General features: G+C 47.9%; 1 protein-coding gene across 1 annotated transcript in view; it reads right to left on the reverse strand.

The window, feature by feature from the left end:
• Positions 1-20050, reverse strand: part of CLUH (clustered mitochondria homolog) — a 72145-nt gene extending 52095 nt beyond the window's left edge. The window contains exon 1 of the mRNA XM_082201181.1: positions 19769-20050. Within this exon, the coding sequence (XP_082057307.1) occupies positions 19769-19883 (115 nt within the window). The 5' untranslated portion in view covers positions 19884-20050. The remainder of the gene's footprint in view (positions 1-19768) is intronic.
• Between the last annotated feature and the right edge of the window lie 2969 nt (positions 20051-23019).

A 23019-nucleotide genomic window follows, 5' to 3' on the forward strand; every position in this document is an offset into this window, starting at 1 on the left:
GTTCTCAACCTGAAGCAAAGTTCTTAACCTGAAGCACTATTTCAGGGTTAGCGGAGTGTGTAACCTGAAGCGTATGTAACCTGAGGTACCACTGTACCTCGGGATGAGAACAGAAATCGTGCGGCAGTGGGAGGCCCCATTAAAGTGGTACCTCAGGTTAAGAACAGTTTCAAGTTAAGGGCGGACCTCCAGAACGAATTAAGTTCTTAGCCCGAGGTACCACTGTACCCTGTTGCCGATCAACATTGGAGGCAACCCCACATTCCCAGGACTTACAAGTAAGAGATTAGAAGGAACCAGCAACTCTTAAGAACTTGGGAGAGTTGAGCGGGGAATACTTTACAACTACTTTAAAAGGGGAGTATAGAGAAAGAGAAAAAGAAAGAAAAAAAGAGAGTTAACTGGGAATCGGTTTAGTCTGACAAGCCTTCAGCTCATCCACGCTGGCATTTCTTGGCAAGAAGTTTGGTTCTCATGCTCTGTAGAACAACGGCGGCTTTGCAGTCTTCCTAGGAAAGGTTTCTTAACAGGCATTCTTTGGGCCTCGGCAGGGAAGAAAGGTCCATGTTGGCAGCCCTGCCAGCGGCCTTTAGAGACACCGGAGAACGCCGACGAAAAAGGGAACGGAAATGGCCAATACTTATTTGTCCAGAACAGAAAACAACCCAGCAAACGCAGGTGGGATTCCATGTTGCCGCTGTTGTGTTCAGTCAGCAAATGGTACACAATCGATTACACCCCCTTTGAACCAAAATCAGTGGGGTGGAATGATGCAATCTTCACCATTAATTACGTTAAGTTGCATAATCTCGCCGCAGTGGAGAGAAGGACGAGCAACATGGTTTTTGGCAGAAGGTGATCTGCAGGGGAACAGAAACAGCTCCGCAGGTGGCAAATACAGAAAACGATGCCTTCTTACATACCCAGGATGTATTCAGTTCATGAGCATACTAGGAAAGTCTAGGAAACACTTGCCCCGTAAGAACAATAAACATTGTTGAGTTGCTGGCTGCTCTTGCTGCAAGTATGGTGGAGAGCAGGGCGGAAGACATGGGTGTGATCCTAGGTTCAAACCCAGCCACTTGCCTGAAACCCTGTTGTGGACAATAGGTAAAGGTAAAGGGACCCCTGACCATTAGGTCCAGTCGTGACCGACTCTGGGGTTGCAGCGCTCATCTCGCTTTATTGGCCGAGGGAGCCGGCGTACAGCTTCTGCGTCATGTGGCCAGCATGACTAAGCCGCTTCTGGCAAACCAGAGCAGTGCATGGAAACGCCATTTACCTTCCCGCCGGAGCAGTACCTATTTATCTACTTGCAGTGGCGTGCTTTCGAACTGCTAGGTTGGCAGGAGCAGGGACCGAGCAACGGGAGCTCACCCCGTTGCGGGGATTCGAACCGCCGACCTTCCAATCGACAAGCCCTAGGCTCTGTGGTTTAACCCACAACGCCACCCGTGTCATTGTGGACAATGCTGAGCTACATATTTGTTTAATCAAGTTTATACACTGCTTGATTGGTCTCCCCCTTAAAAAACCCCCACCTCAAAGTGATTTAGAGAAAGATAAAACAATTAAATTAAGAGATTTACAACCCTACTTTAAAGCATACCAAAATTGAAATACTACAACAGATTAAAAGGACCTCAGCTTTCTAAAGCACCTGGGTGGGCATTTCTAAGCCGGAATGTTCTCAGCAGGCACTGAAAAGAACAGCGAAGGTGCCTGCTCGATGTCAAGAGGCACGAGTTCCACGCTAAGCAGTCCGGTTCTTACAACTGAGGAAGGTGCATCATGCTTCCCCTGTGGTGGTGCCAATTCTGTCAATCAAAGCAGTCTAGCGGGCCCATGAAGGGTAAGGCAATCTCGTAATGGAACTATAATAACCAGGTATAAGTAGGGCAAACTATACGATGCTAACTAACCTAAACTATACTATACTAGGGAGTGGGTGGCGCTGTGGTCTAAACCACTAAGCCTCTTGGGCTTGCCGATCAGAAGATCGGCGGTTCGAATCCCCGCGGTGGGGTGAGCTCCTGTTACTGTGTCCCAGCTTCTGCCAACCTAGCAGTTCAAAAGCATGCCAGTGCAAGTAGATAAAAAGGTACCGCTGCGGCAGGAAGGTAAACGGCATTTCCATGCGCTCCGGCTTTCATCACAGTGTTCTGTTGCGCCAGAAGCGGTTTAGTCATGCTGGCCACATGACACAGAAAGCTGTCTGTGGACAAGCGCCGGCTCCCTCTGCCTGAAAGCAAGATGAGCGCCGCAACCCCATAGTCACCTTTGACTGGACTTGACCGTCTGGGGTCCTTTACCTTTTTATTAACTATATTGACCAGTTTCCTATTATACCCTGAGCACTGACATGGAATTTAATATTGATTTCACATGGGTAGTATTGTAGCTGGGCCCTACAAGGTATGGTTGCTAAACTTCTCGGCAAAGTACCACCGAGGGTCAGGGGGCCACAAACTTTGGCCAGGTGCAGACTGGTCTCAGTGGTCCATCTTTCCCAAGCACTTACTGAATACACACACACACACACACACACCTTTGATTTAAGACCTAATGGTTTTTGCTGAGCGGGCTGATTTGAGAGCCCGGCTCATTCCACAGCACTCAAGAAGCAGAAAAACCAGTGTTACTGGTCACCCCAGATGGCTCGTGAGACTGGTCAGGGTGGGGGATGGAGAACAGAAAACAGAGAAGTCGCCTCCTGTAACTGGATCTCTCACTCTCTTCTGGGCTGGTCAAAGGCAACCTCCTTCCTTGCAAGGTAATCAGTGCAATTTTGCGTTACGCAATTTTCAAAAAACATGTAGTTGCACATTCCGGCGACTTAAAAGGATCTCCGCGCATACATGTACGGGTAAGGGTGGTTCCCACGGAGATATACCAGGCCGCTGAAGAATTAAGCCAGCCATTCAACGCCAAATTATTAAAACAGGAGGGTTGAACCAGTCATAGGTCGAAATGTGAGCCAGCGCAGCAAACACCCCCCCCCCCGTCCTGCAGCAAAACCACCCTACCTCCTGGAAGAAGACCAATTCAGAAAGTATAGTGCCCCCCCCCGCGCTCTGCACAACAAGCCACGCCTACAGCCCATGATGCAAAATTAGCTCCACCCACTTCTGAGTCACGAGAGGGCCTCTTTACATGGGTATCCAAGAACGCGAAGAGAGGGGTTTATAGGACCACATCAGCCAGTCCTGACCCAAATCCCTGACTCCCCTTCCCTGGAAAGTGTGGTTTTACAAAGAAGTGTTTGTAGCAGGAGTCAGCAAACTTTTTCAGCAGGGGGCTGGTCCACTGTCCCTCAGAACCTGTGGGGGCCCGGACTATATTTTGAAAAAAATAAAATAAAAATGAACGAATTCCTACGCCCCACAAATAACCCAGAGATGCATTTTAAATAAAATGACATTCTACTCATGTAAAAACACGCTGATTCCCGGACCGTCCGCGGGCCAGATTTAGAAGGCGATTGGGCCGGATCCGGCCCCCGGGCCTTAGTTTGCTTACCCATGGTCTGTAGGGGAAGAATCCTCAGCACCTCACAAACACTATGGTTCCAATTTTTTTACAATTTTTTTTTGGGGGGGTGGTGGTGGAAGAAGCAATGGCCATGCCCCAAGAGAAATGTTAAATTTGCTGTGTAGATTTCAGGGCCCCAGTGTTAGAAGTAACCCAGGCGTGTTTGGCAACTGGCGTGGGTCCAATTGCAACCACGCGGGAGATCTCTGGAAATGCCAGGTTGGCGCCTGGGGAAAGCCAACTTAGAAAAGGCTCTGAAATATTTTCCTTGAAGCTTGAATTTTGTTTTATTCCGGATTATTTTAACTGATGTTTCAATGTGGCGCAAACCAATTTGAGATTTATTTTTTAAATATAAAAAAAGAAATGGAATCACCACCACCACCATCATCCCACTGTAAAAAAGACATTCCATTGTGGCAACCACACCTTAGGTTTAAAATGCAATTTGGTGATTACCGGTATATTATATACCTGAGATTCTAAGGTTGCTTCTGATGGAAGATTCAGATGTAGTTCCAAAAACACGGAGAGCACATTGTTGGCAAGCTCAGTGGCACATGAACAACCAGGTGCGCTACACCTGCGAATCCAGTACTACACCAGTTTGTACATGTTTTGCTTATATGTTTAAGCACCAGGCTTACCGGGTTTGGTCCCGCAAAAGAGGTGCGGAGACCTTTTGCCCTCCCAGATGTTGCAGCTGCAACTTCCATCCACCGTTCTGGGTAGCCAACACGGCCCACAAGGAACCAGTGATGAGTTTTCTAGGAAATTCCAGGATGGAAAGTTTCCCACCTGAGGATTCACTTACTAGATGAGTCAAAAGTACACAGAGAGCCTTATTACACGCTTCGTAAGAAAAAGGATCCCCAATATGCACTGGCATTTGTTGTTATTGTTAGGAAAGGATTCAAGAGCACTTAATGGGCTTCGGGTACTGTAATAAGTTAGAGGCTATATGCTTTGGTGGGATAGCTAAAGATGTTTTACGACACAAGTATCGCACAACTTCCTTCACAATGTCCCCCCCCCCATAACTTTTTATTATTTTCCTTTAAACAACATTTCCAACATTACAGTAACAAACACAAAACAACCTTTTGCTCTGCCGAGCTTACGACTTCCTTCCTTCCCTTCAACAGGTATTCCATATCACATCCAGTCGCGCAATTTAAATCTTTACTATATATCCACATTGTAGGATTTGTTTCAGTCCTGCTAGTGTCTTCAAATTTTTACAATTATCATTCAAATATGCAATAAATTTACTCCAGTCTCTTTGGAATTTCTGATCGCCCTGGTCTCGGATCCTGCAAGTCAGTTTGGCCAACTCTGCAAAATCCATCATCTTCGCCTGCGACTCCGCAATAGTAGGTATTTCTTGTAACTTCCATTTTTGGGCCAGCAAAGTCCTCGCTGCGACTGTGGCATACATAAATACTCTTTGATCCACCTTTGCAATCTCATTTCCCATCAAACCTAGCAAAAATGCTTCTGGTTTTTGGGGAAAGGTATATCTAAACATCTTTAGTTCATTGTAGATCATCTCCCAAAATGTTTTTATTTTATCACAAGTCCACCACATATGATAAAAATCACCGTCTGAATCTTTACATTTCCACCTTCACAATGTTTTTTTAAGGGGGAAAGGAACTGGAAACAAAAGCTGCCGAATTTTTCATTCGCGCATTCCTATGGAACCTTGCAGCATTTTGAGAAATAAGAAGCATCGTGGCGCACTGGTGAGAATGACGGATAAGGATTGGAGGGATCCAGCAGGGTCTACTAACACTCTTGGTAAGGGAAGGCGCACTCCCCACTGCCATAGCAGTCTGCCAACCAAAACACCCACTAGCCAAACCAGATTTGTCAAGCAGGCAAATGCAGACAGGAGAATGTTGACATAGAGGTTATGTACTTCCCAAACACCTTTGAGAGGAGGCACGCTCTAGCAATAGCTCCCGCCAATGTAGACACAGAAACGCTCTGGCAAATTTTGGCAAACTCCCCTTGCAGGCAGCCCTGGCACACAAGAACCGGTTTTTAAACAAGTCGAGGCAGAAATAGATGCTAGAGAGAGAGAGAGAGCGATCTCTGAACCCTGGCACTGCCGTCGCCAAACCCCGGAATGGATGGAAGCCCACAGAAGCCATTTTTTCAGCCTTAGGAGGAATTCGCACCTTGTTCCACCCTACGGGGAGAGCCTCCGACAACCCGACACAGAGAAATTAAGTGTGTTAAGCATACCGGTTTTCAGAGGGTGGGAAGAAGGAAGCAACCGTGAGTGGGAGATGACTTTATATTCCATGCACACAGTCTCTCTAACACAGTGGTTCTCCAGATGTTGTTGGACTACAACTCCCATCATCCCTGAGCTCTGGCCTTGCTAGCTAGGGGTGATGGGAGTTGTAGTTCAACAACATCAGAGTAATGCCAGACGTGTGCAGGATGGTTTGCTGGGGTCTAGCAGCCTGCCTTGAGGAGCTGACAGTCTCAAGCAACAGAGAAGCAGCAACTCCGATGTGGGGGAAACTTTGAAGCTGCCAGTGTTCTGGGCTACCATCAGCTCCAGCAAGCAAAGCCAATGGCCACAGATGAAGGGAGCCGTAGTTCGGAAACAGTGTTAGAAATTCGTTGGGCGCCAGGCATGTTTTGCCCCTGGTGCATGTCCAATTGTGACTATGTGGCGATTTCTGGGTGTCAGGCTTGCGACTGACATCTCCATCGAGCCGTTTTAGAAGCCTCCGCCTTAGTCTAGAGTTCAACTTCCACTGTGCGAGTTTCTCCTTGTTGCATATTGGGACAAGTGAATTGTAACTGCAAGCTACAGGCAAGCAATGTACTCAAGATCACGGAAACATAGAATCGTGGCATTGAAAGGGATCCCAAGGGGCATTGAGCCCAATCCCCTGGCAAATCGACATTCTGCTATGGCGACTAACCTGGGCCTAAGGTGCCATTTGCCTTATATATACACAAAGGGACTGCCTCCCTTCAGATGCCACTGGCTGCAGAAATAAGATAGTGCATATCTACCATCTTAAAAAGATGCATCAAAAATGCTTTGTAAGTCAGAGCTATTCTTCTCCATACAGACCCTTCCGGTTCATCCCAGGAGATCTGGAGTGAATTACACATTTTAACTTAAACAGCACTCCAAGCCCACCACTTATTAATAATTGTAACTGTAAGCTCCTTGTGGGCAGAGACCTGCCTTCTTATACTCTGCATAAACCACCATGCACACCGAAGGCAGCATATATACAGATTATTCTTCACGCAACAATCACTACTGCCCTCCTCGAGACGACGACCTGAATAGCTCAGCCAGTACAGAAGGAGACTCTTAATCTCAGGGTTGTGGGTTCGAGCCCGACGTTGGGCAAAAGATTCCGGTATTGCAGGGGGCTGGACTAGATGACCCTCGTGGTCCCTTCCAACTCTGCGATTCTATGAGCAAACAACCAAAGGAATGTTAGGAAGCTGCCCTATCCAAAGACAAGCCATTGCTCCGTCTAGCACAACACCGTTTACACTGTCTGGAAGACTTTCAGAGGTCAGTCCAAGCCTAGAGACCCCCGGAGGATTGAACACGGGACATTTTACATGCAAGTCGGACCACCTACCCTATGGTCCTTCCCGGCAAAAGCCCTGTTTGCTGCTACCTTAAGCCTGCTATGCAAGGGAAGGAAAAGGGTGCTTGTCTCTTTAAAAATATTGCAGGAATGTGGGAGCAGCTACAGACCTGCCAATTGCATGCATGGAGGGGGGGAGGAGGGGGAGAGGCCATTTCAGACTGGGAGGGGGGGCGGGAATCCCCTTTCCAACCAACGCTGAAGGACAACTGGATTCCCCGGGACTCTTCCGCTTCCTGAGCTTCAGATGAGACTTCTATAAAACCACGTGCGTGCGCACACCACGTTAAAAAGGATATAGTTAATTTTGGACTCCCTCTTGAAGAGGGGAGGCTGAGGAAATCAGGGGGTGTGGGGGTGTTGCGTTCCCACCCCCTCAATGAAAAGATATGGGGGGGGGAGAAGAGAGGATATCTTAAAGGATCCTGTGATCTTAAACAAAGAGAGGAGGGGTAGAGGGGAGAAAGGCCCTCCCACTCTGCTCCGATTGGCTGGGCGAAGCCTGTACCCCTTTGAAGGTCACCTTGAAGGAGGTGGCGGAAGCTGGGGGGGGGGGGGACAGAAGGAGACAGAGGAACCAGCTGCAGAGGGCACAGAAGTAGCCCTGGCAGGACGAATTTGGGATGCAGACTCTCCATGTTAGGCCCCCTCCCCACTGAAAAAACAAAAACAAAACCTGGCACATATGAAATCTCAAAGTCACCCCTTGCAAAAATTTATCTACAATCCTCCTGCTTTCCTTTCCTCCCTCCCCCCCCGCCCCGATTTCCCAGCCCCCTCCTCAGATTATAACTCTGCAAACAGCTGCCGGGGACCAGAGTGAGGCCACTAAGCTCAGCACTGTCCACTCTGGCTGGCAGCAGCTCTCCAGGTTTCCAGGGGCAGGGAGACTCTAGGCCCCGGCGAGAGTGATGCTGTCAGGAATTGAACCCACGACCTTCAGCGCCCGAGAAGAGGATGCTCCACCTAGTGAGATACACTCCAAGAGAGCGCCCTCCATATACATGTGCGCTACAACTCCCAGGGGTACCTCAGGGCTTATGGGAGTTGTAGTTTGGAGGGTGCCAGAGCTGGCGACATCAGATCTGGCCTCTTTAGGTTATCCTCACAGGTCTCTTTTCCACCAGGTGAGGTTCCATTATGCAATCTTGCCAGTTCTCTCCCCCCCCACTGCCCCCTAAAATTCACCCATTCATTCTGACATTTATATCCTACTTTTCCTCCAGGGAGGTCGAGATGGCTCCCACGTATCTTTCCCCATCTCAGTTTAATCCCCACAACGACCCTGTGGGATAGGTTAGGCAGAGAGATCGCTACCGGCCCCCGAGAGTGGCAGAGTGGGAATTTCTAGCCTAACCCTCTACACCATGCCAGTACCATCTGCCGCTGCCTCCCCTACACAAACACCACATTAAGAACACACTGGAAATTACTTCCAGGGATCCAACCCAGAGCTTCTGCACACTCAGAATGTGCTCAACCCCTGAGATGTGCTTCATTTACAAGGCTAAGGGGAACACCTGTGGCCCCCTCTGGCTGTCGCTGGACTGCAACTCCCATCAGCCCCTGCCAACATGGGCAGAGAATGATGGGATCTGTAGTCCAGCATCATCAGGAGCAGCCTTTCTCAACCTGTGGGTCCCCAGATGTTGTTGAACTACAACTCCCATCACCCCTAGCTAGCAAGGCCAGAGCTCAGGGATGATGGGAGTTGTAGTCCAACAACATCTGGGGACCCACAGGTTGAGAACGGCTGATCTGGAGGAATGCAGGTTCCTCGCTTGTATGCTGCTGCTATTATTTTATTATTTCATGAAACTTATATACCGCTTGATTGTAGGGAAAAGGAAAGAAAAAACCTCGAAAGGTAAAATAATAACATTATCCTTAAAAGAATTTTACAACTGCAATTTAAAACATACAGAAAGTTAAAGCCACAATAAAATATACTGAAACACATTAAAACTCTTACAACCAGAGCAGCGCATGGAAACGCTGTTTACCTTCCCGCCGGAGTGGTACCTATTTATCTACTTGCGCTTTGACGTGCTTTCAAACTATTATGTCTTTAGCAGGCACCAAAAAGAATATAGTGAAGGCACCTGCCTGGCATCAATAGGCAGAGAGTTCCGAAGTACCGGTGATGCCACACTCAACAGCACAAGCCTAGGAAGCAGCCACATCTCCTATGTAAGTATGGTTTACACAACCTGGAGATCATCCTGCATTCTCCCCTGTGAGGTTTTCTAAAGACTTCAGATGAATTCGTGATTAGTGTCAACAGAGCTTTTCATTAACATAAAATTTAAAAAATACAAATAAAAAAAGAAAACACCATCAAAATCACAAACCACAGGAGCAGTACGGAGCTTGTATTTACCAAACAGATAGAGAGCAGGTAATGTGGAAAAATAAAAGAAGTGAAACACATCCTGGAAAGCCGGATTTTGTGATTTGGTGGGGTAAGAATCATCCAGTGGTGGAGCTGGAAAAGACCACAAGGGTCATCTAGTCCAACCCCCTTGCAATGCAGAAATATTTTGCCCCAACTTGGGGCTTGAATCCATGATCCTGAGACTACGAGTCTCACGCTCTACCAACTGAACCAGAGTTTTGCGCACCTGAATTTGACATGTAAAAAATAAAATAATAATAATAATAATAAATCCCACCAAGCGGTGCAGGAATGTTCTGGGTCTCCCTTTCCCTTAGAAATGTGCAACTTGTGGCTTATTTTTCTCTGTGGCAGCCAAAGTCCACATATTTCATAATGCAACACAAAGCTGAAGCATGCCTTCCATTCCTGGGCCAAATAAGTTCTCACTGCGGCCAGCTGTTTGATCATCACACTTGCTCAAAAGGGCTAAATATGGGGAACCCTGAATGGGGCATTAAATTTGTTCCTGATATTTCTTCAAAAAATAAATTTGGATGCCGAAGAGCCTTCCCACCCCAAGTGGAAAAAGGTCCCCCAACGATCCTTATTATGACCTGGTCGAATAGCTTTGAAGCGGCACAGAGGACAGGAGGTTGAACTAATCAGAGCAAACAAAGTTCCCCCCACCAATAAACTACAGTCCAAGGAAGGCAGCAATAACAGTCTAAGAGCTGGTCTGGGGGAAGGTTGTCAAACAGGCTGACAATTATATGCTCTAGAACAGGGGTCAGCAAACTTTTTCGGCAGGGGGCCGGTCCACTGTCCCTCAGACCTTGTGCGGGGCTGGACTATATTTTTTGGGGGTGAAATGAATGAACGAATTCCTATGCCCCACAAATAACCCAGAGATGCATTTTAAATAAAAGCACACATTCTACTCTTGTAAAAACACCAGGCAGGCCCCACAAATAACCCAGAGATGCATTTTAAATAAAAGGACACATTCTACTCATGTAAAAACAGGCTGATTCCCGGACCGTCTGCGGGCTGGATTGAGAAGGCGATTGGGCCGGATCCGGCCCTTGGGCCTTAATTTGCCTACCCATGCTCTAGCCAGTGGTTCTCAACCTTGGGTCCCCAGATGTTTTTGGCCTACACCTCCCATGATCCCTAGCTCACAGGACCAGTGGTCAGGGATGATAGGAGTTGTAGGCCACAAACATTTGGAGACCCAAGGTTGAGAAAGGCTGCTCTAGACGCAGGGAGATAAGGCAAGGAAGGTTGGGTTTGGGGAAGCAGAGTGCAGGGAAGTAGTATAATGACTGAAAGGTCAGGGTTTCAAACGAAAGGTTGGTCTTTCCAAGCCTTCAACGATATGCACTTACTTGGAAGCCAGGCGGCTCAAACTCAGCAGGGCTTGCTTCCTGAGTAAAGCAGGCAGAGGCTAGGTCTGTATCAATTTTCAGCCAGGTTCAGGCAGATATCACTGAGATTTAAGTGGGAGTGTGTTAAGGCCCCAATCCAATACAAAACATGTCAGCCGTGGGAGCGGGAAAAGCAACAGAGTCAAATGGCTAACCATTCAAATTCCATCCAGCTTCTCATAGCCCCTGGGGGTTGCCAGTGTTTGAAATTAGCCAGGCGCATTTTGCACCTGGGTTTTGACTACTTGGGAACAACTGACATTTCCGCCATCTGGGGATCATTGGATGCGGACCGTTTTCACACACTAATACCCCATCCTGTAGAATTCTATCAGTTATACTTTATCCAAACAAGCAGAATGAATTTCTGGAACCGAAATGCTGAGCAGGCGCAGTCACCATTAAGAAAAAGAGCTCAGAACAGGCCAATATACTGTATTTTTCCGTGTATAACATGCCCCTGTGTATAAGACGCCCCCTATTTTGGGAGCTGCAAGCAGTCACCCGGCCCCACAATGTACTGCCTGTGTATAAGACGAGCCCCGTTCTAAACATTATTTTTAAGTAAAAAAACCTAGTCTTATACACGGAAAAGTACGGGATATGCAGACTGTCCTTGAATCAAGGGACTTTTCTTCTTTAGGTTCTCAATGTTCTTAACCTAGCTCAAGGCTGCCATCTGAACTAGGCAGATGTTTAACTGAGAAGCAATCACAGTCTGTCCATCATTTGAAAAACAAGACTTTAGAGACACTGGGCCCCTAGCTTTTAATATCAGAATTTTTAACATGGGCTGCGTTGCCAATTTTGACTCCCATTAGCCTCTCGGTTGGAAGAAAGTTGAGATATTAAATGCATGCACACAAAGAGATCTGGTGAATCTGGGCTCTGGCCAAATTTTATCTGAGCCTTGGAAAGCAGATAGAGCTGAAAGAGGAAGTGGGCCAGAGCGCCACACTTCCTCCTTCAACTCTATGCTCTTTTTCAAGGGGGGGGAGGTAGGCACTCTGGTCCCCACATGACCAAGGGGGGCAGTTCAGACGCACCAGAAAAAGTGGGGAGGGGGGCGGAAGAGTGGGAACATTACGCTCACCGACACCATGCCGGCAAACCCTGCCCAAATTACACTGCTTTGCTTTTGGGTCATAATGAGCTAGATCAGCATTCAGTTTGCCAAATATACAGGTGATAAGGAATTGCATTCAGGTGCAGACCTGGCAGAGGAGAGATGGATCGCTTAGTCCCTCTTGTTCGATCTTGCTTGGACAAAAGGGGTGGGGAATTGGTCCTAATCAGTGTTCCTATGCTGGACTGCAGGGAATGCAGGCTACGGGCCTCTCAGCGGGCTGCTAAAAATATTTTTTTTAAATCAGTGGCAGTCTAGGAGAATTTGTGAGTGCATTTAAAAGACTCAGAGATGGTCATCCCTTCCACTATAGCTAGGAGAAAGTTGTGTGGGTCCGTGTAGAGACTATTCCAAATAGCCCAGTGTGGTAGCCTTGGGGAAGCATAATAGAACAACTAATAAAGCAGAATAATCCTGCCCCCCCAAGACTATTTCAAATCTGCACCAAAGAGTGCCCTCTCTGGGAGGAGCGAAGTGTGCAGCTTTTGCTTTCCAGCCTCAGTTTTCCCCATCTGTAGAATGGGAAGCACTGCAATCTACCCCATCTGTGTTACCAGACCGAAAGCACAATACATTTTACACCCCCACTTTTGCTCTCGAAGCGGCTTCACCTGTCGTAGTCCATCGACTGATTTTCAGCAGGCCCACGTGAAGCCAAAACAAAGCAAAGCAACCCAGTGTTATAATACGTAGCTAGTGAGATAACTGTAGCACAGATGGTCACTTGCAAGTGGGGGCAGATTCACAGTAGCAGTTCTTTGCTACCCATGGCAGGTCCGTTGAGCTGCATTAAACCTGTGCAAAGTTTAGCAGCAAAGTTTTACAGCAGCATTTAAAAAACCCCCAAAGGTTCCTGGCCTACCGACGAGCTGATTCAAGTGTGCGGTTAAATCAGGGCGGGGAAGGAGTCAGGAAAAACTGCCAAAATCAAACCTATTTTATAGCCTACATGCAGAGAATGACTGTGCAGGTGAGAAAACAGTATGTCTTGTTACGTTAGAGCAGGAACCAAACAGCCCAAACTCAACTCTGTACTACTTCTTGGGACTTTTCCGTCCAGCAAGTTTTCATATGAGGCTGAACCGCTTTCAAAGCTTTATTTAGGATGCTGCTGCACATGGCTGTGATGTTTTGTGAGAGGGTGGTAAGGCCACCGTAACCCGTATGCGCCCAGTGTTAGAAATTAGCCAGGCACGTTTTGCAACTGGCGCAAGTCCAATTGCAACCATGTGGAAAATAAACATTAGAACACCAATATGGATTCTGAAAGTCGGATTGCAGGAGTCTTATTCTCCCTGGCAAAATAAAATATATACACAGAGAACACACAGATTCATACCCATTGCAACTTTCCCCAAGCCCATTGTGACTTAGCATCAGCAGTGTGTGGCAGAAAATGTTCTGTTTTAGAAGTTCATTCATAAACAACGAATAGGTGCCAACTGCAAATAAGTATTAGGCCAACCTAGGATAATAATTTTATTATTTATAGCCCGCCCATCTGGCTGGGTTTCCCCAGCCACTCTGGGCAGCTTACAGCACATATAAAAACATAGTAAAACACCAAACATTAATTGCATTTTAAGCTGGCGCTGTGGGCTAAAGCCTCAACGCCTAGGGCTTGCCGATCGAAAGGTCGGCGGTTCGAATCCCCGCGACGGGGTGCGCTCCCGCTGCTCGGTCCCAGCGCCTGCCCACCTAGCAGTTCGAAAGCACCCCCAGGGGCAAGTAGATAAATAGGTACCGCTTACCAGCGGGAAGGTAAACGGCGTTCCGTGTGCGGCTCTGGCTCGCCAGAGCAGCGTTGTCACGCTGGCCACGTGACCCGGAAGTGTCCCCGGACAGCGCTGGCCCCCGGCCAATAGATGTGAGATGGGCGCACAAACCCCAGAGTCTGTCAAGACTGGCCCGTTCGGGCAGGGGTACCTTTACCTTTACCTAAGCTTTATTTACTAAATGCAAGTAAACTAAACATGCTAAGTTACATCATGCTTAGAGCATCCGAATTCCCCCCCCCCGAGGCAAACTAAAAATTGTCCAGTGAAAACCACCCTTCCTTCAAAAGTTTCTGGAAGCTCACATCGCTGCACTCTGCACATTCTCAGTTTGTTAGGACACATGTGCTGAAATTTAGCCCCAGCATTAGAGCCTGGCACAGATTAAACCCTGTACAGTACAAGCCTCTGGCTCCAACTCCGTTAGAGGAGGGAGGGAGGGAGGGAAAGAAAGAAATAAACAAAGAGAATTTAAGTTCTGGCAGCAATACCAGGTAAAACCTTCTTAACACCCTCTCCTTCCTTTTTTTAAAAAATGGGAGAAAAGCACCAGCCCAGGATCACAAAAGAGAAAGTCAACACACTCACTGGCAAAGCCCTGTGCTCAAAAGATTACTGAAATAAGGGTAAGCTACAGGGCTCATTCATACTGTCATTTAACTGTGAATTGTGAAGGTTCTTCTCCATATGCCTTCCCACACTTTCCCCAGCTCTCAATCCAAAAGGAGAGGGGTTTGAGAAACCCCGGATTGAGGGATGGGGAAATGATTAGGCGGTGAATGTCATACGGGCAACAGAGAATTGACAGAGGTACAGGTACACACCTTAGAATATGGAATTGTCAAGTTGGAAGGGAACACAAGCGTCATCTGGTCCACCCCCCTGCAATGCAGAAATCTTTTTGCCCAACGTTGGGCTCGAACCCACGACCCTGAGATTGAGAGCCCCATGCTCTACCAACGGAGCTGTGAGCCTTCCTACAAGCAGAATGCGAGCTGCTAAGCTGGGTGGATATCTAATGCCACCAAATGCACATTTAGAAAGTGTAAGGAGCAGGGACGTGGGTGGCGCTATGGTCTAAACCACTGGGCCTAGGGCTTGCTGATCAGAAGGTTGGCAGTTCAAATCCCCACAACGGGGTGAGCTCCCATTGTTCGGTCCCTGCTCCTGCCCACCTAACAATCTGCAAGCACGTCCAAGTGCAAGTAGATAAATAGGTACCACTCCGGCGGGAAGGTAAACGGCGTTTCCATGCACCTCTCTGGTTCGCCAGAAGCGGCTTAGTCATGCCGGCCACATGACCCGGAAAAACTGTCTGCGGACAAACGTCAGCCCCCTCGGTAGGTAAAGTGAGATGAGCACTGCAACCCCAGAATCGTTCGCAACTGAACTTAACTGTCAGGGGTCCGTTTCCTTTACCTTTAAGGAGCCCCAAAGGAGGCAATGAATGCTGCTCCTGTTGAACAGAGCACAGGAATGCAATTTTGTCTGTCGGTGCCTTTATTATCCCAAAGTAAACACAGACAAACCCAGAGACTTAGCAACATAGTAAACGGCGTTAAACCAAGTCCATCTAGTTCTGTATTGTCTCCACTGGCAGGCAACTGCTGCCTCTCCAGGATTTCACGATAGGAAGCATCCTTCAGGTGGCCAAGCTAAGCCTACCCTCAGCCAGCCCCCACCTGGTTGCCTTACTACTTACAACCAGTACATGTCAGGCCAATGGTCCATCTAGCTCCACATTGGCTATATTGACCAGCAGCAACTCTCCAGAGTTTCAGACAACATCCACTCCAAGTACTTCTGCTATGGGGCAGTTCTATTAAGTAGGTAAATAAATATGGGGAAAGGAAAACGTCACATAGAGAAAGATCCGAAATATTTTCCTTGATGCATGAATTTGTTTTGATTCTGGGTTGTTTCTATTTGATGTTTTAGTGTGTTATAAACTGCTTCGATATTTTCTTTCTTTAAAATATATAGTGGTATAGAAGTGAAACGAAAAATAATAAAAAGGCGCCTAGACATTCCTTCGCAGCAACCGTAATCCAGGTGTAAGATCGGCTTTTATATCCAAGTTTCTAACAGTGGTTGTAAATGGGTCTCCAAGATATCGGAAGCAGGGCGTTGGCTACAGGTCTACATCAGTTTTTCAAAATTATCAGATTTCCCCCAGAAAGGATAAAAGCGGATAAAATGGGACAAAATAAATTGGGTTGGGAAGACTATAACTCCCCATTGTCCATGACCGCTGACCACATCAGATGGGGTTGATGGGAGGCCAGCAGCTTCTGGGCGGTCACTTGTTCCTGAACAGCCTTACTGGATCCTGCCAGTAGCTGAGCAATTACAACAACCTGCTCTTACAGTGGCCAACCAGAGGCCCCAATGGGAAGCCCGGAAGCAGGATCCAAGCACAGAAGAACTCCTCTCCTGTGGTCTTCCAGCAATTGGTTATCAGAAGCATTTATTGCCTCTGACGGCAGAGGTAGAGTATAGCCATAGCCATCATGCCTAGTAGAAATTAGCCAGGCCTGTTTTGCGACTGGCACGGGTCCAATGGCAACAGCGTGGAGATCTCTGGATGCCAGGTTAGCGATTTTCTCAAGCAGGCAAGCAGAAGAACTTATTTATTGCACTTATATACCACCTTTTTCTCCACGGAGTACATGGTTCACCTCCCTCCTTGGTCAGTTCCCTACAACGGCCCTGTGAGGGACCGTGACTGACTCCAAGGTTACCCAGTGAGCTTCAGGACTGAGGGAGGATTTGAACCCTGATCTCCCAAGGTCCTAGTCTGACACTCTAACCCCGGGGTCAGCAAACTTTCAGCAGGGGGCCAGTCCACTGTCCCTCAGACCTTGTGGGGGACTGGACTATATTTTTTGGGGGGGAAATGAACGAATTCCTATGCCCCGCAAATAATCCAGAGATGCATTTTAAATAAAAGGGCACCTTCTAGGCCCCACAAATAACCCAGAGATGCCTTTTAAATAAAAGGACACATTCTACTCATGTAAAAACACGCTGATTCCTGGACCGTCCGTGGGCCGGATGTAGAAGGCGATTGGGCCGGATTCAGCCCCCAGGCCTTAGTTTGCCTACCCATGCTCTAACCACCACAACCACACTGGCTTCCTAGGGCACTTCTTCTTTGAGGCAGCTATATAAATTAAGCAGGTGAATGAGGAAAGGAAAATGTAAGTAAGAGAAGGATCTGAAATATTTTCCTTGAAGCTTGACTTTGGGATGGTTTTATTTGATGTTTTAATCTGCTGCAAACCACTTTGAGATTTTTGTTTTCTTTAAAATATAAAGCGATATGGAAATGAAATGAATAACAATAAAAAATCTCAATGTAAAAAAAAAGGCCGTTGTGGTGACCGTAACCTAGGTTTAAGGTGCTGTTTGGTGATTAGCTTATATATCTGAGTTTCTAACACTGCTAGTCGCTACTGATTGCCTAATTCTTCTATAATGCACCATCACAGGGACACAAAACTACGGAGGACATCTGGACTTTGCTACACAATTGGGATCCTTTGTTACAGGCTTTATTTATTTATTTTGACATATATACTACATCATTACATTACTCATTACAGTGGTACCTCGGGTTAAGTACTTAATTCGTTCCGGAGGTCCGTTCTTAACCTGAAACTGTTCTTAACCTGAAGCACCGCTTTAGCTAATGGGGCCTGCTGCTGTGCCGCCGGAGCACGATTTCTGTTCTCATCCTGAAGCAAAGTTCTTAATCTGAAGTACTATTTCTGGGTTAGCGGAATCTGTAACCTGAAGCGTATGTAACCCAAGGTACCACCGTACTAACATTTATGCCCCACACCTACCAATAAGCTCAGCATAGTTGCATGGTTCACCCCCTTCATTTTACCTGCACAACAACCCTGTAAGGTGGACATTGGAGGCAGCAACTGGCGCCAAGGTCACCCCCCCACTGAGCTTTCATGGCTGCGAGGAGCATTTGAACCTTTGGCCTCCCAAGCACGAGATCAGTACTCTAACCCTTACAGACAAAACACACTTGCAGGGGTAGGTGTCAGGGGACTCCCAAGCAAAGCGTGTGAATCAGATCAGATGAGACAGTTACTACAGGACAGGCCTAGTTCACACCAACTCAGGGTGGGGGTGGGAATCTGTCTGTGAGCTGTACCATTTCAGGGGAAAGGGGGGGCGCTCTCAAAGGATGGAATGCTCTTCAATACAGAAAAACAAATAAATCCTTGCACAACTGGGTATTATCAAGGAAAAAGGCAAGGCTATCCACCCTCCCTTCTTGCCAGTGGGACATCATTTGCAAATAAGGTTACGCAGGGGTCATTCACAAATCCTGGGAGTCATGGGGGAAGAGGGCCAAAGGTCATGACCCTCAAGCCTAAAAAGATGTGTTATGATGTAAGCAGATGGGGAGAGGGGGGGATTAACAGTTATTCCTCTCTCTCCCCCCCCCCAGTATGGATCCGTCCCAAGAGTGGGAAAACCAGCCCAAGGATTACTCTTCTGCAATACACCGCAGCCACTGCTCCGCAATATGGACAAGTAGATCTAGGCGTCCATGCATGGGCTGGGGAAATGATTGACCACGTGAGGTTGCAAATAACTCCCCTTAGGAGTCCGAAGTTCAACACTTGGGAGGGTCCCCAAATGCAAAGAAGGTGCCGACTGGCTGTCAACACAAGGCCGACACTTTCACAAAGTTCGCTACCACCAAGGGGTGGGTGGGAGAATCTGGGTCACAGCTCATGGCCTATGCTTATGTTGTCAAAGTCCCAGTGAGTTCCACCGGGCTTACTCGCAAGCAAGGATAGACACAGGAGGCGAAGTAGGGACCTCAATAACCCACTGTAGCGGCCGAGTTGTGAAAATATGGGTCATGTTCAAGGAGAAAGCCCCTTCACCCCCCCCCCAATATAAATATCTCATTTTAATTTCTGTTCTAATGGTTTGGCCTTGTAAGCCGCTTTCCATGCATTGCTGGGAATGTATCGAAAGGGACTAAAGGGATTGGAGATTATTCAGGAGCAACCACCTCCAAAGCAGGGTGGGCTGGGAGATGTAGCCCAGAATGTGGTGAAAGCAAGCGGAAGTTAAGGCCGCCTACTTTAGAAAGCCACCTTAGAGACTTTTACTGACAAGCAAGCGTCACTGGCCTGGACCCTTACCCCTAACACCACATAGAGCAGCAGCAAGGATTAATACCGGGGGGGGGGGGAAGAGTATACAGAACTGCAACCTTTTCACACGTCACAAGGCCACCTTGCAAACCACCGTCGGAAAGGTCACATATATGGAACCGCAAGAGGCCAAGGAACAGGAATTTTTTCCGGGTCGCCATCTCCAAAGGGCTGGGAGAGGGGAAATGGAGTTAGAGACAGGGGTCATTACCCCAAGAAACAGCCCAAGCGAGACAGCTACATTGGGGCGGGCGCTTTCTCCCTACCCTAACCCCAACAACCCCCAAATAGTAGAACATGCTTAAAAGGACTGCAGCTTTCTCTATTTTTTTTAGGGAGGGGGAGAGGAGAACAGGTTTGAGTACACTTGTCGGAAAAGCAAAGAAAAAGAAACTAACCGCGCGCACCTATATACACACTGCACCCATAAAAAAATCAGAGGGTGGCGAGTTGTTCCAGCGTAACTCCCGTCCCCAAAGGGAAAAAGGCTGCACCCAGCGTTAGGTCTGCTCGAGAGTAACGAAAGGGAGTCAGACCCACCCGCTCCGGGCTGGGGTCTTACTCGCGAGTAGGAAAGAAGCCGGAGCAAGGAGACTTTGAAACACTTTGCCCATGGGCAGGGCTGTCATTCCTTGGGAAGGTGAAACGCTGCAGGGAACCCGGAGGAAGGATCCACCCGGGATCCGACCGCGCAAGTCGGCTCACCTGCGCTGAGCTCCGGCTCCTTGCCGGCCGGGCCCGGGCTGCCCCGCTGCTGCTGGTCCTCGTCCGCCGCCGCCGCCGCCCCTGCAGGAGCCACCTCGTCCGCCTTGATGACCATGGCCGGTCTCTCCGCCGCCGCCTCCGCCCGCCTTCCCTTCCTCGCTGCCTCTGGCGAAGGCGCCGCCGCTGCTCCTGGCGCTGCTGCTGCTGCTGCGAAGGACGGAGAGAGCCACTCGCAGCCCCACGTGGTGCGCGCTTCACCTCCGGCGGCCGCTCTCTCGCTCGCTCTCCCACCCTCTGCCCGAGTCAAACTCCGCCCGGCGACGGCGACGGTGCCCCGGCTGGGACAAAAATACAGGAGGGGCGGAAGAGGCGGGGCAGAAACGCCTTAAAGGGACAGCGGAGTCAGAGGGAAGGGGGAGGGCAAGGGGGGAGGGGGAGGACAGAGGAAAAGGAGGGGAGAAGAAGATGGGAAGGAGTATAATGACCAAGCTGCAATTTAAATGGTTTTTTAAAAATAAGTTGTGTCTCTTTTCTTCCCAATTTGTATTCCCCCCCCCCGATTTCTTCATTGGAACTTCAAAAAGTACATCATTCTAAGGTGCGCTAAACATGCCCCGTTTAGAAGGGAAAGTAGAGGGGGGAGAGGGGAACCCCCCCAAAGCTGTATACTTTACAAAGTTGTTATGGTACTTCACCAGATCTTAACCTATTACAGTATTTGTAAGAATGGTTTCATTGAATTTGTCCAGGGTGAATCTGCGTTTATAGTCACGTTGTTCATATGTTGCGAGTTTGTATAAGTCTCCAATCACAGAAGGGAGCCGCATTTTTATTTTTCCAATTCACCTGTATCAGTCTTTTGGCCGTGGTAAGGGTATGAAGAGTCCGTTCATATTGTCCTTTTGTAAGGTTCCATGTGCTGGACATATAATTCAAAAGGATATTTTGCTCTGCAAATGTAAGGTTGTTCTGTACAGTTCTGTCAGTGCAGGTGAATAGCCACTGTGTTGCTATGCAAAGCCCCAAACAACCGGGGCCCAGTTTGCCTTAAGGACTGTTGTAGCACCTGGGTCACTGAGAGCACCCAGACGAATACTTTTAGTCCTCTCCCATTTAAACAGGCCTCATTGACTTCAGCTAGAAGTCAGGCATTTAGTGTTGCCCATATTATGCAGTGGGATACTTTTTCTCCACAGAGATTTGGCAGGCATCATTGCATTTGACATTCAGGTGTCTCTTGAAGACTTTCCCTCTGAAGACAGGCCTAAGCAAGTATTTTTTTTTAAAAAAAATATTTTTGGGCATTTTAATAATTATTCTGTATTCCTTCTGAAATTCTTCTGGATGCTGCCGTGATGTTTTGCGAGAGGGAGGTATATAAATACCTTTATAAATAAATAAATAAAGCAAGGAGCAATAAGAGGGTGGTCCCTAGAAGCCACCTAACTAGACACTGACCTGTCAACCCTAATTGCAGCAACATTATAGTTTTTTTTCATGTTGCTAAGGTTGCAATCTGATGCACACTTACCTGAGAGCAGGGATGGGGTGGGGAGTTTGATTTTTGTTTGGGTTTTAATGAGAAACTGCCTACCTAAAACCTCTCAAACCAATACACAAGCCGAGACATTGCTGTCCTTTGAAAGCCACACTTCTCTGAATTTTGCAATGCAGGTCTCCAACCAATAGGTGCAAAAATGTGTATATTTGGAGAGTGTGTGTGTTATATTGGGTGGGAAATGGCTTCCAGGAATGTGTCAAGAAGCCAGGCAAAGATGTGTGTATTAGGGTAAATTCTCACTAAAATCCTGGCAAAGTTATCTGAGAGTAACACAACGGAAATTGCTTTCGAGTCAACTTGCGTGCCCAGTGAAACTGAACCCAGAAGTGAATCCTGAGTCAGCATCTTCTTCTGAACAGGTGTCCCATCACCTGTAGATGCCAAATTCTCAGACTTGGGCTCAACGGTGACTAGGAGTGACTCACTCATGGGAGAAAGTACCTGTCACTCTTTGGTTATTTATGTAATACGCCATTTATCCTGGGCACTTCATTATCAGCAGATCTTCACCCTGTTGAATATCTCTCGCTTTCCTTCGTTCTCTCTGAAGCCAAGTGCCGCACTCATCTCTTCCAATGCTGCTTTATAATAACATGACCCACTCCCTCCAAAAACTTTCTGTCAGTGGTGTGTGGTCGGTGGACTAGAGGGGCTAGGCTAGTCCCCTAAATGTCTCCTTGGTGCCTCCTTCCCAAAGTGTGGAAAGCTTCTGCCCAGCTTAGGAGAGAGCCACGATGCTGATACGCGGGACGTCCGGACGTCACAACATCACACGTGCAACGTAAGCCCCCCCATCGCCCTTGCACTGTTCCCCTATGAAAAATATCACTGCACGCCAGTGCATTTTGTCTTTACCTGTGTGTATATATTTAGAGATATATAGGTACAAGTCTCTTGCAGAAGATCTGTTTATTGAGCATTCATCCAGCTTTGCTTGCATAAAGCTTACATGGAGGTTAGAATATATCCACATTGGACTGACGTCAGTTCCGATTTGTTTGAGGGGAGGTAATACAACAGTGAGCACCCTAATTTTGCTTGCACACGGTATATATGTATTTGTGTTTCCTTCTCCCCCACTCCTGGCACTTTTAAATGTGTTTCCCTGCCACTTTCCAAACCGCAAAAAGAAAGAGTTTTTAACAAGTGGGTTTGTTGTACTGGGGCAACAAAGCAATTCAGTCCTCTGTAATTGTGGATTGCAGGGGATTAGATGACCCTGAGCTGTATACCCACTTTGGTGGCCAAATGCCAAAGAGACAGGGCTCCTCTGACTTTAACAGTTGTACAGATGGGGGAACTTCAGCAGGTGCAGCTTGTCATGCAAGGCACACCTGCTGAAATTCCCCTTTCAGTGCAAGTTTTAAAGGCACAGCACCCCTTGTCCTCTTTTGCATCCAATCAACGTGATGCCAACTTAGGATAGCATCCTGTGCCTCAAGTGAAGTCAGTGGCGTAGCGTGGGGGGTGCAGGGGGGGCCGGCCGCACCGGGCGCAACATCTGGGGGTTAGGGTTAGGGGGCGCAAATCCATGGGTTAGGGGGTGCAAATTACTTGCCTTGCCCCGGGTGCTGACAACCCATGCTACGCCACTGAGTGAAGTGGCATCTGGCCACAATGAACTGGGAAAGTTGTTAAGGTGCTAATGCTTATGTTCTAATATGTATTAGATTGGTGTGAGTGCGTTTAT

This window comes from Podarcis vaucheri, assembly GCF_965113315.1.
Source record: "Podarcis vaucheri genome assembly, chromosome: 15".
In the NCBI taxonomy this organism is placed as follows: domain Eukaryota; kingdom Metazoa; phylum Chordata; class Lepidosauria; order Squamata; family Lacertidae; genus Podarcis; species Podarcis vaucheri.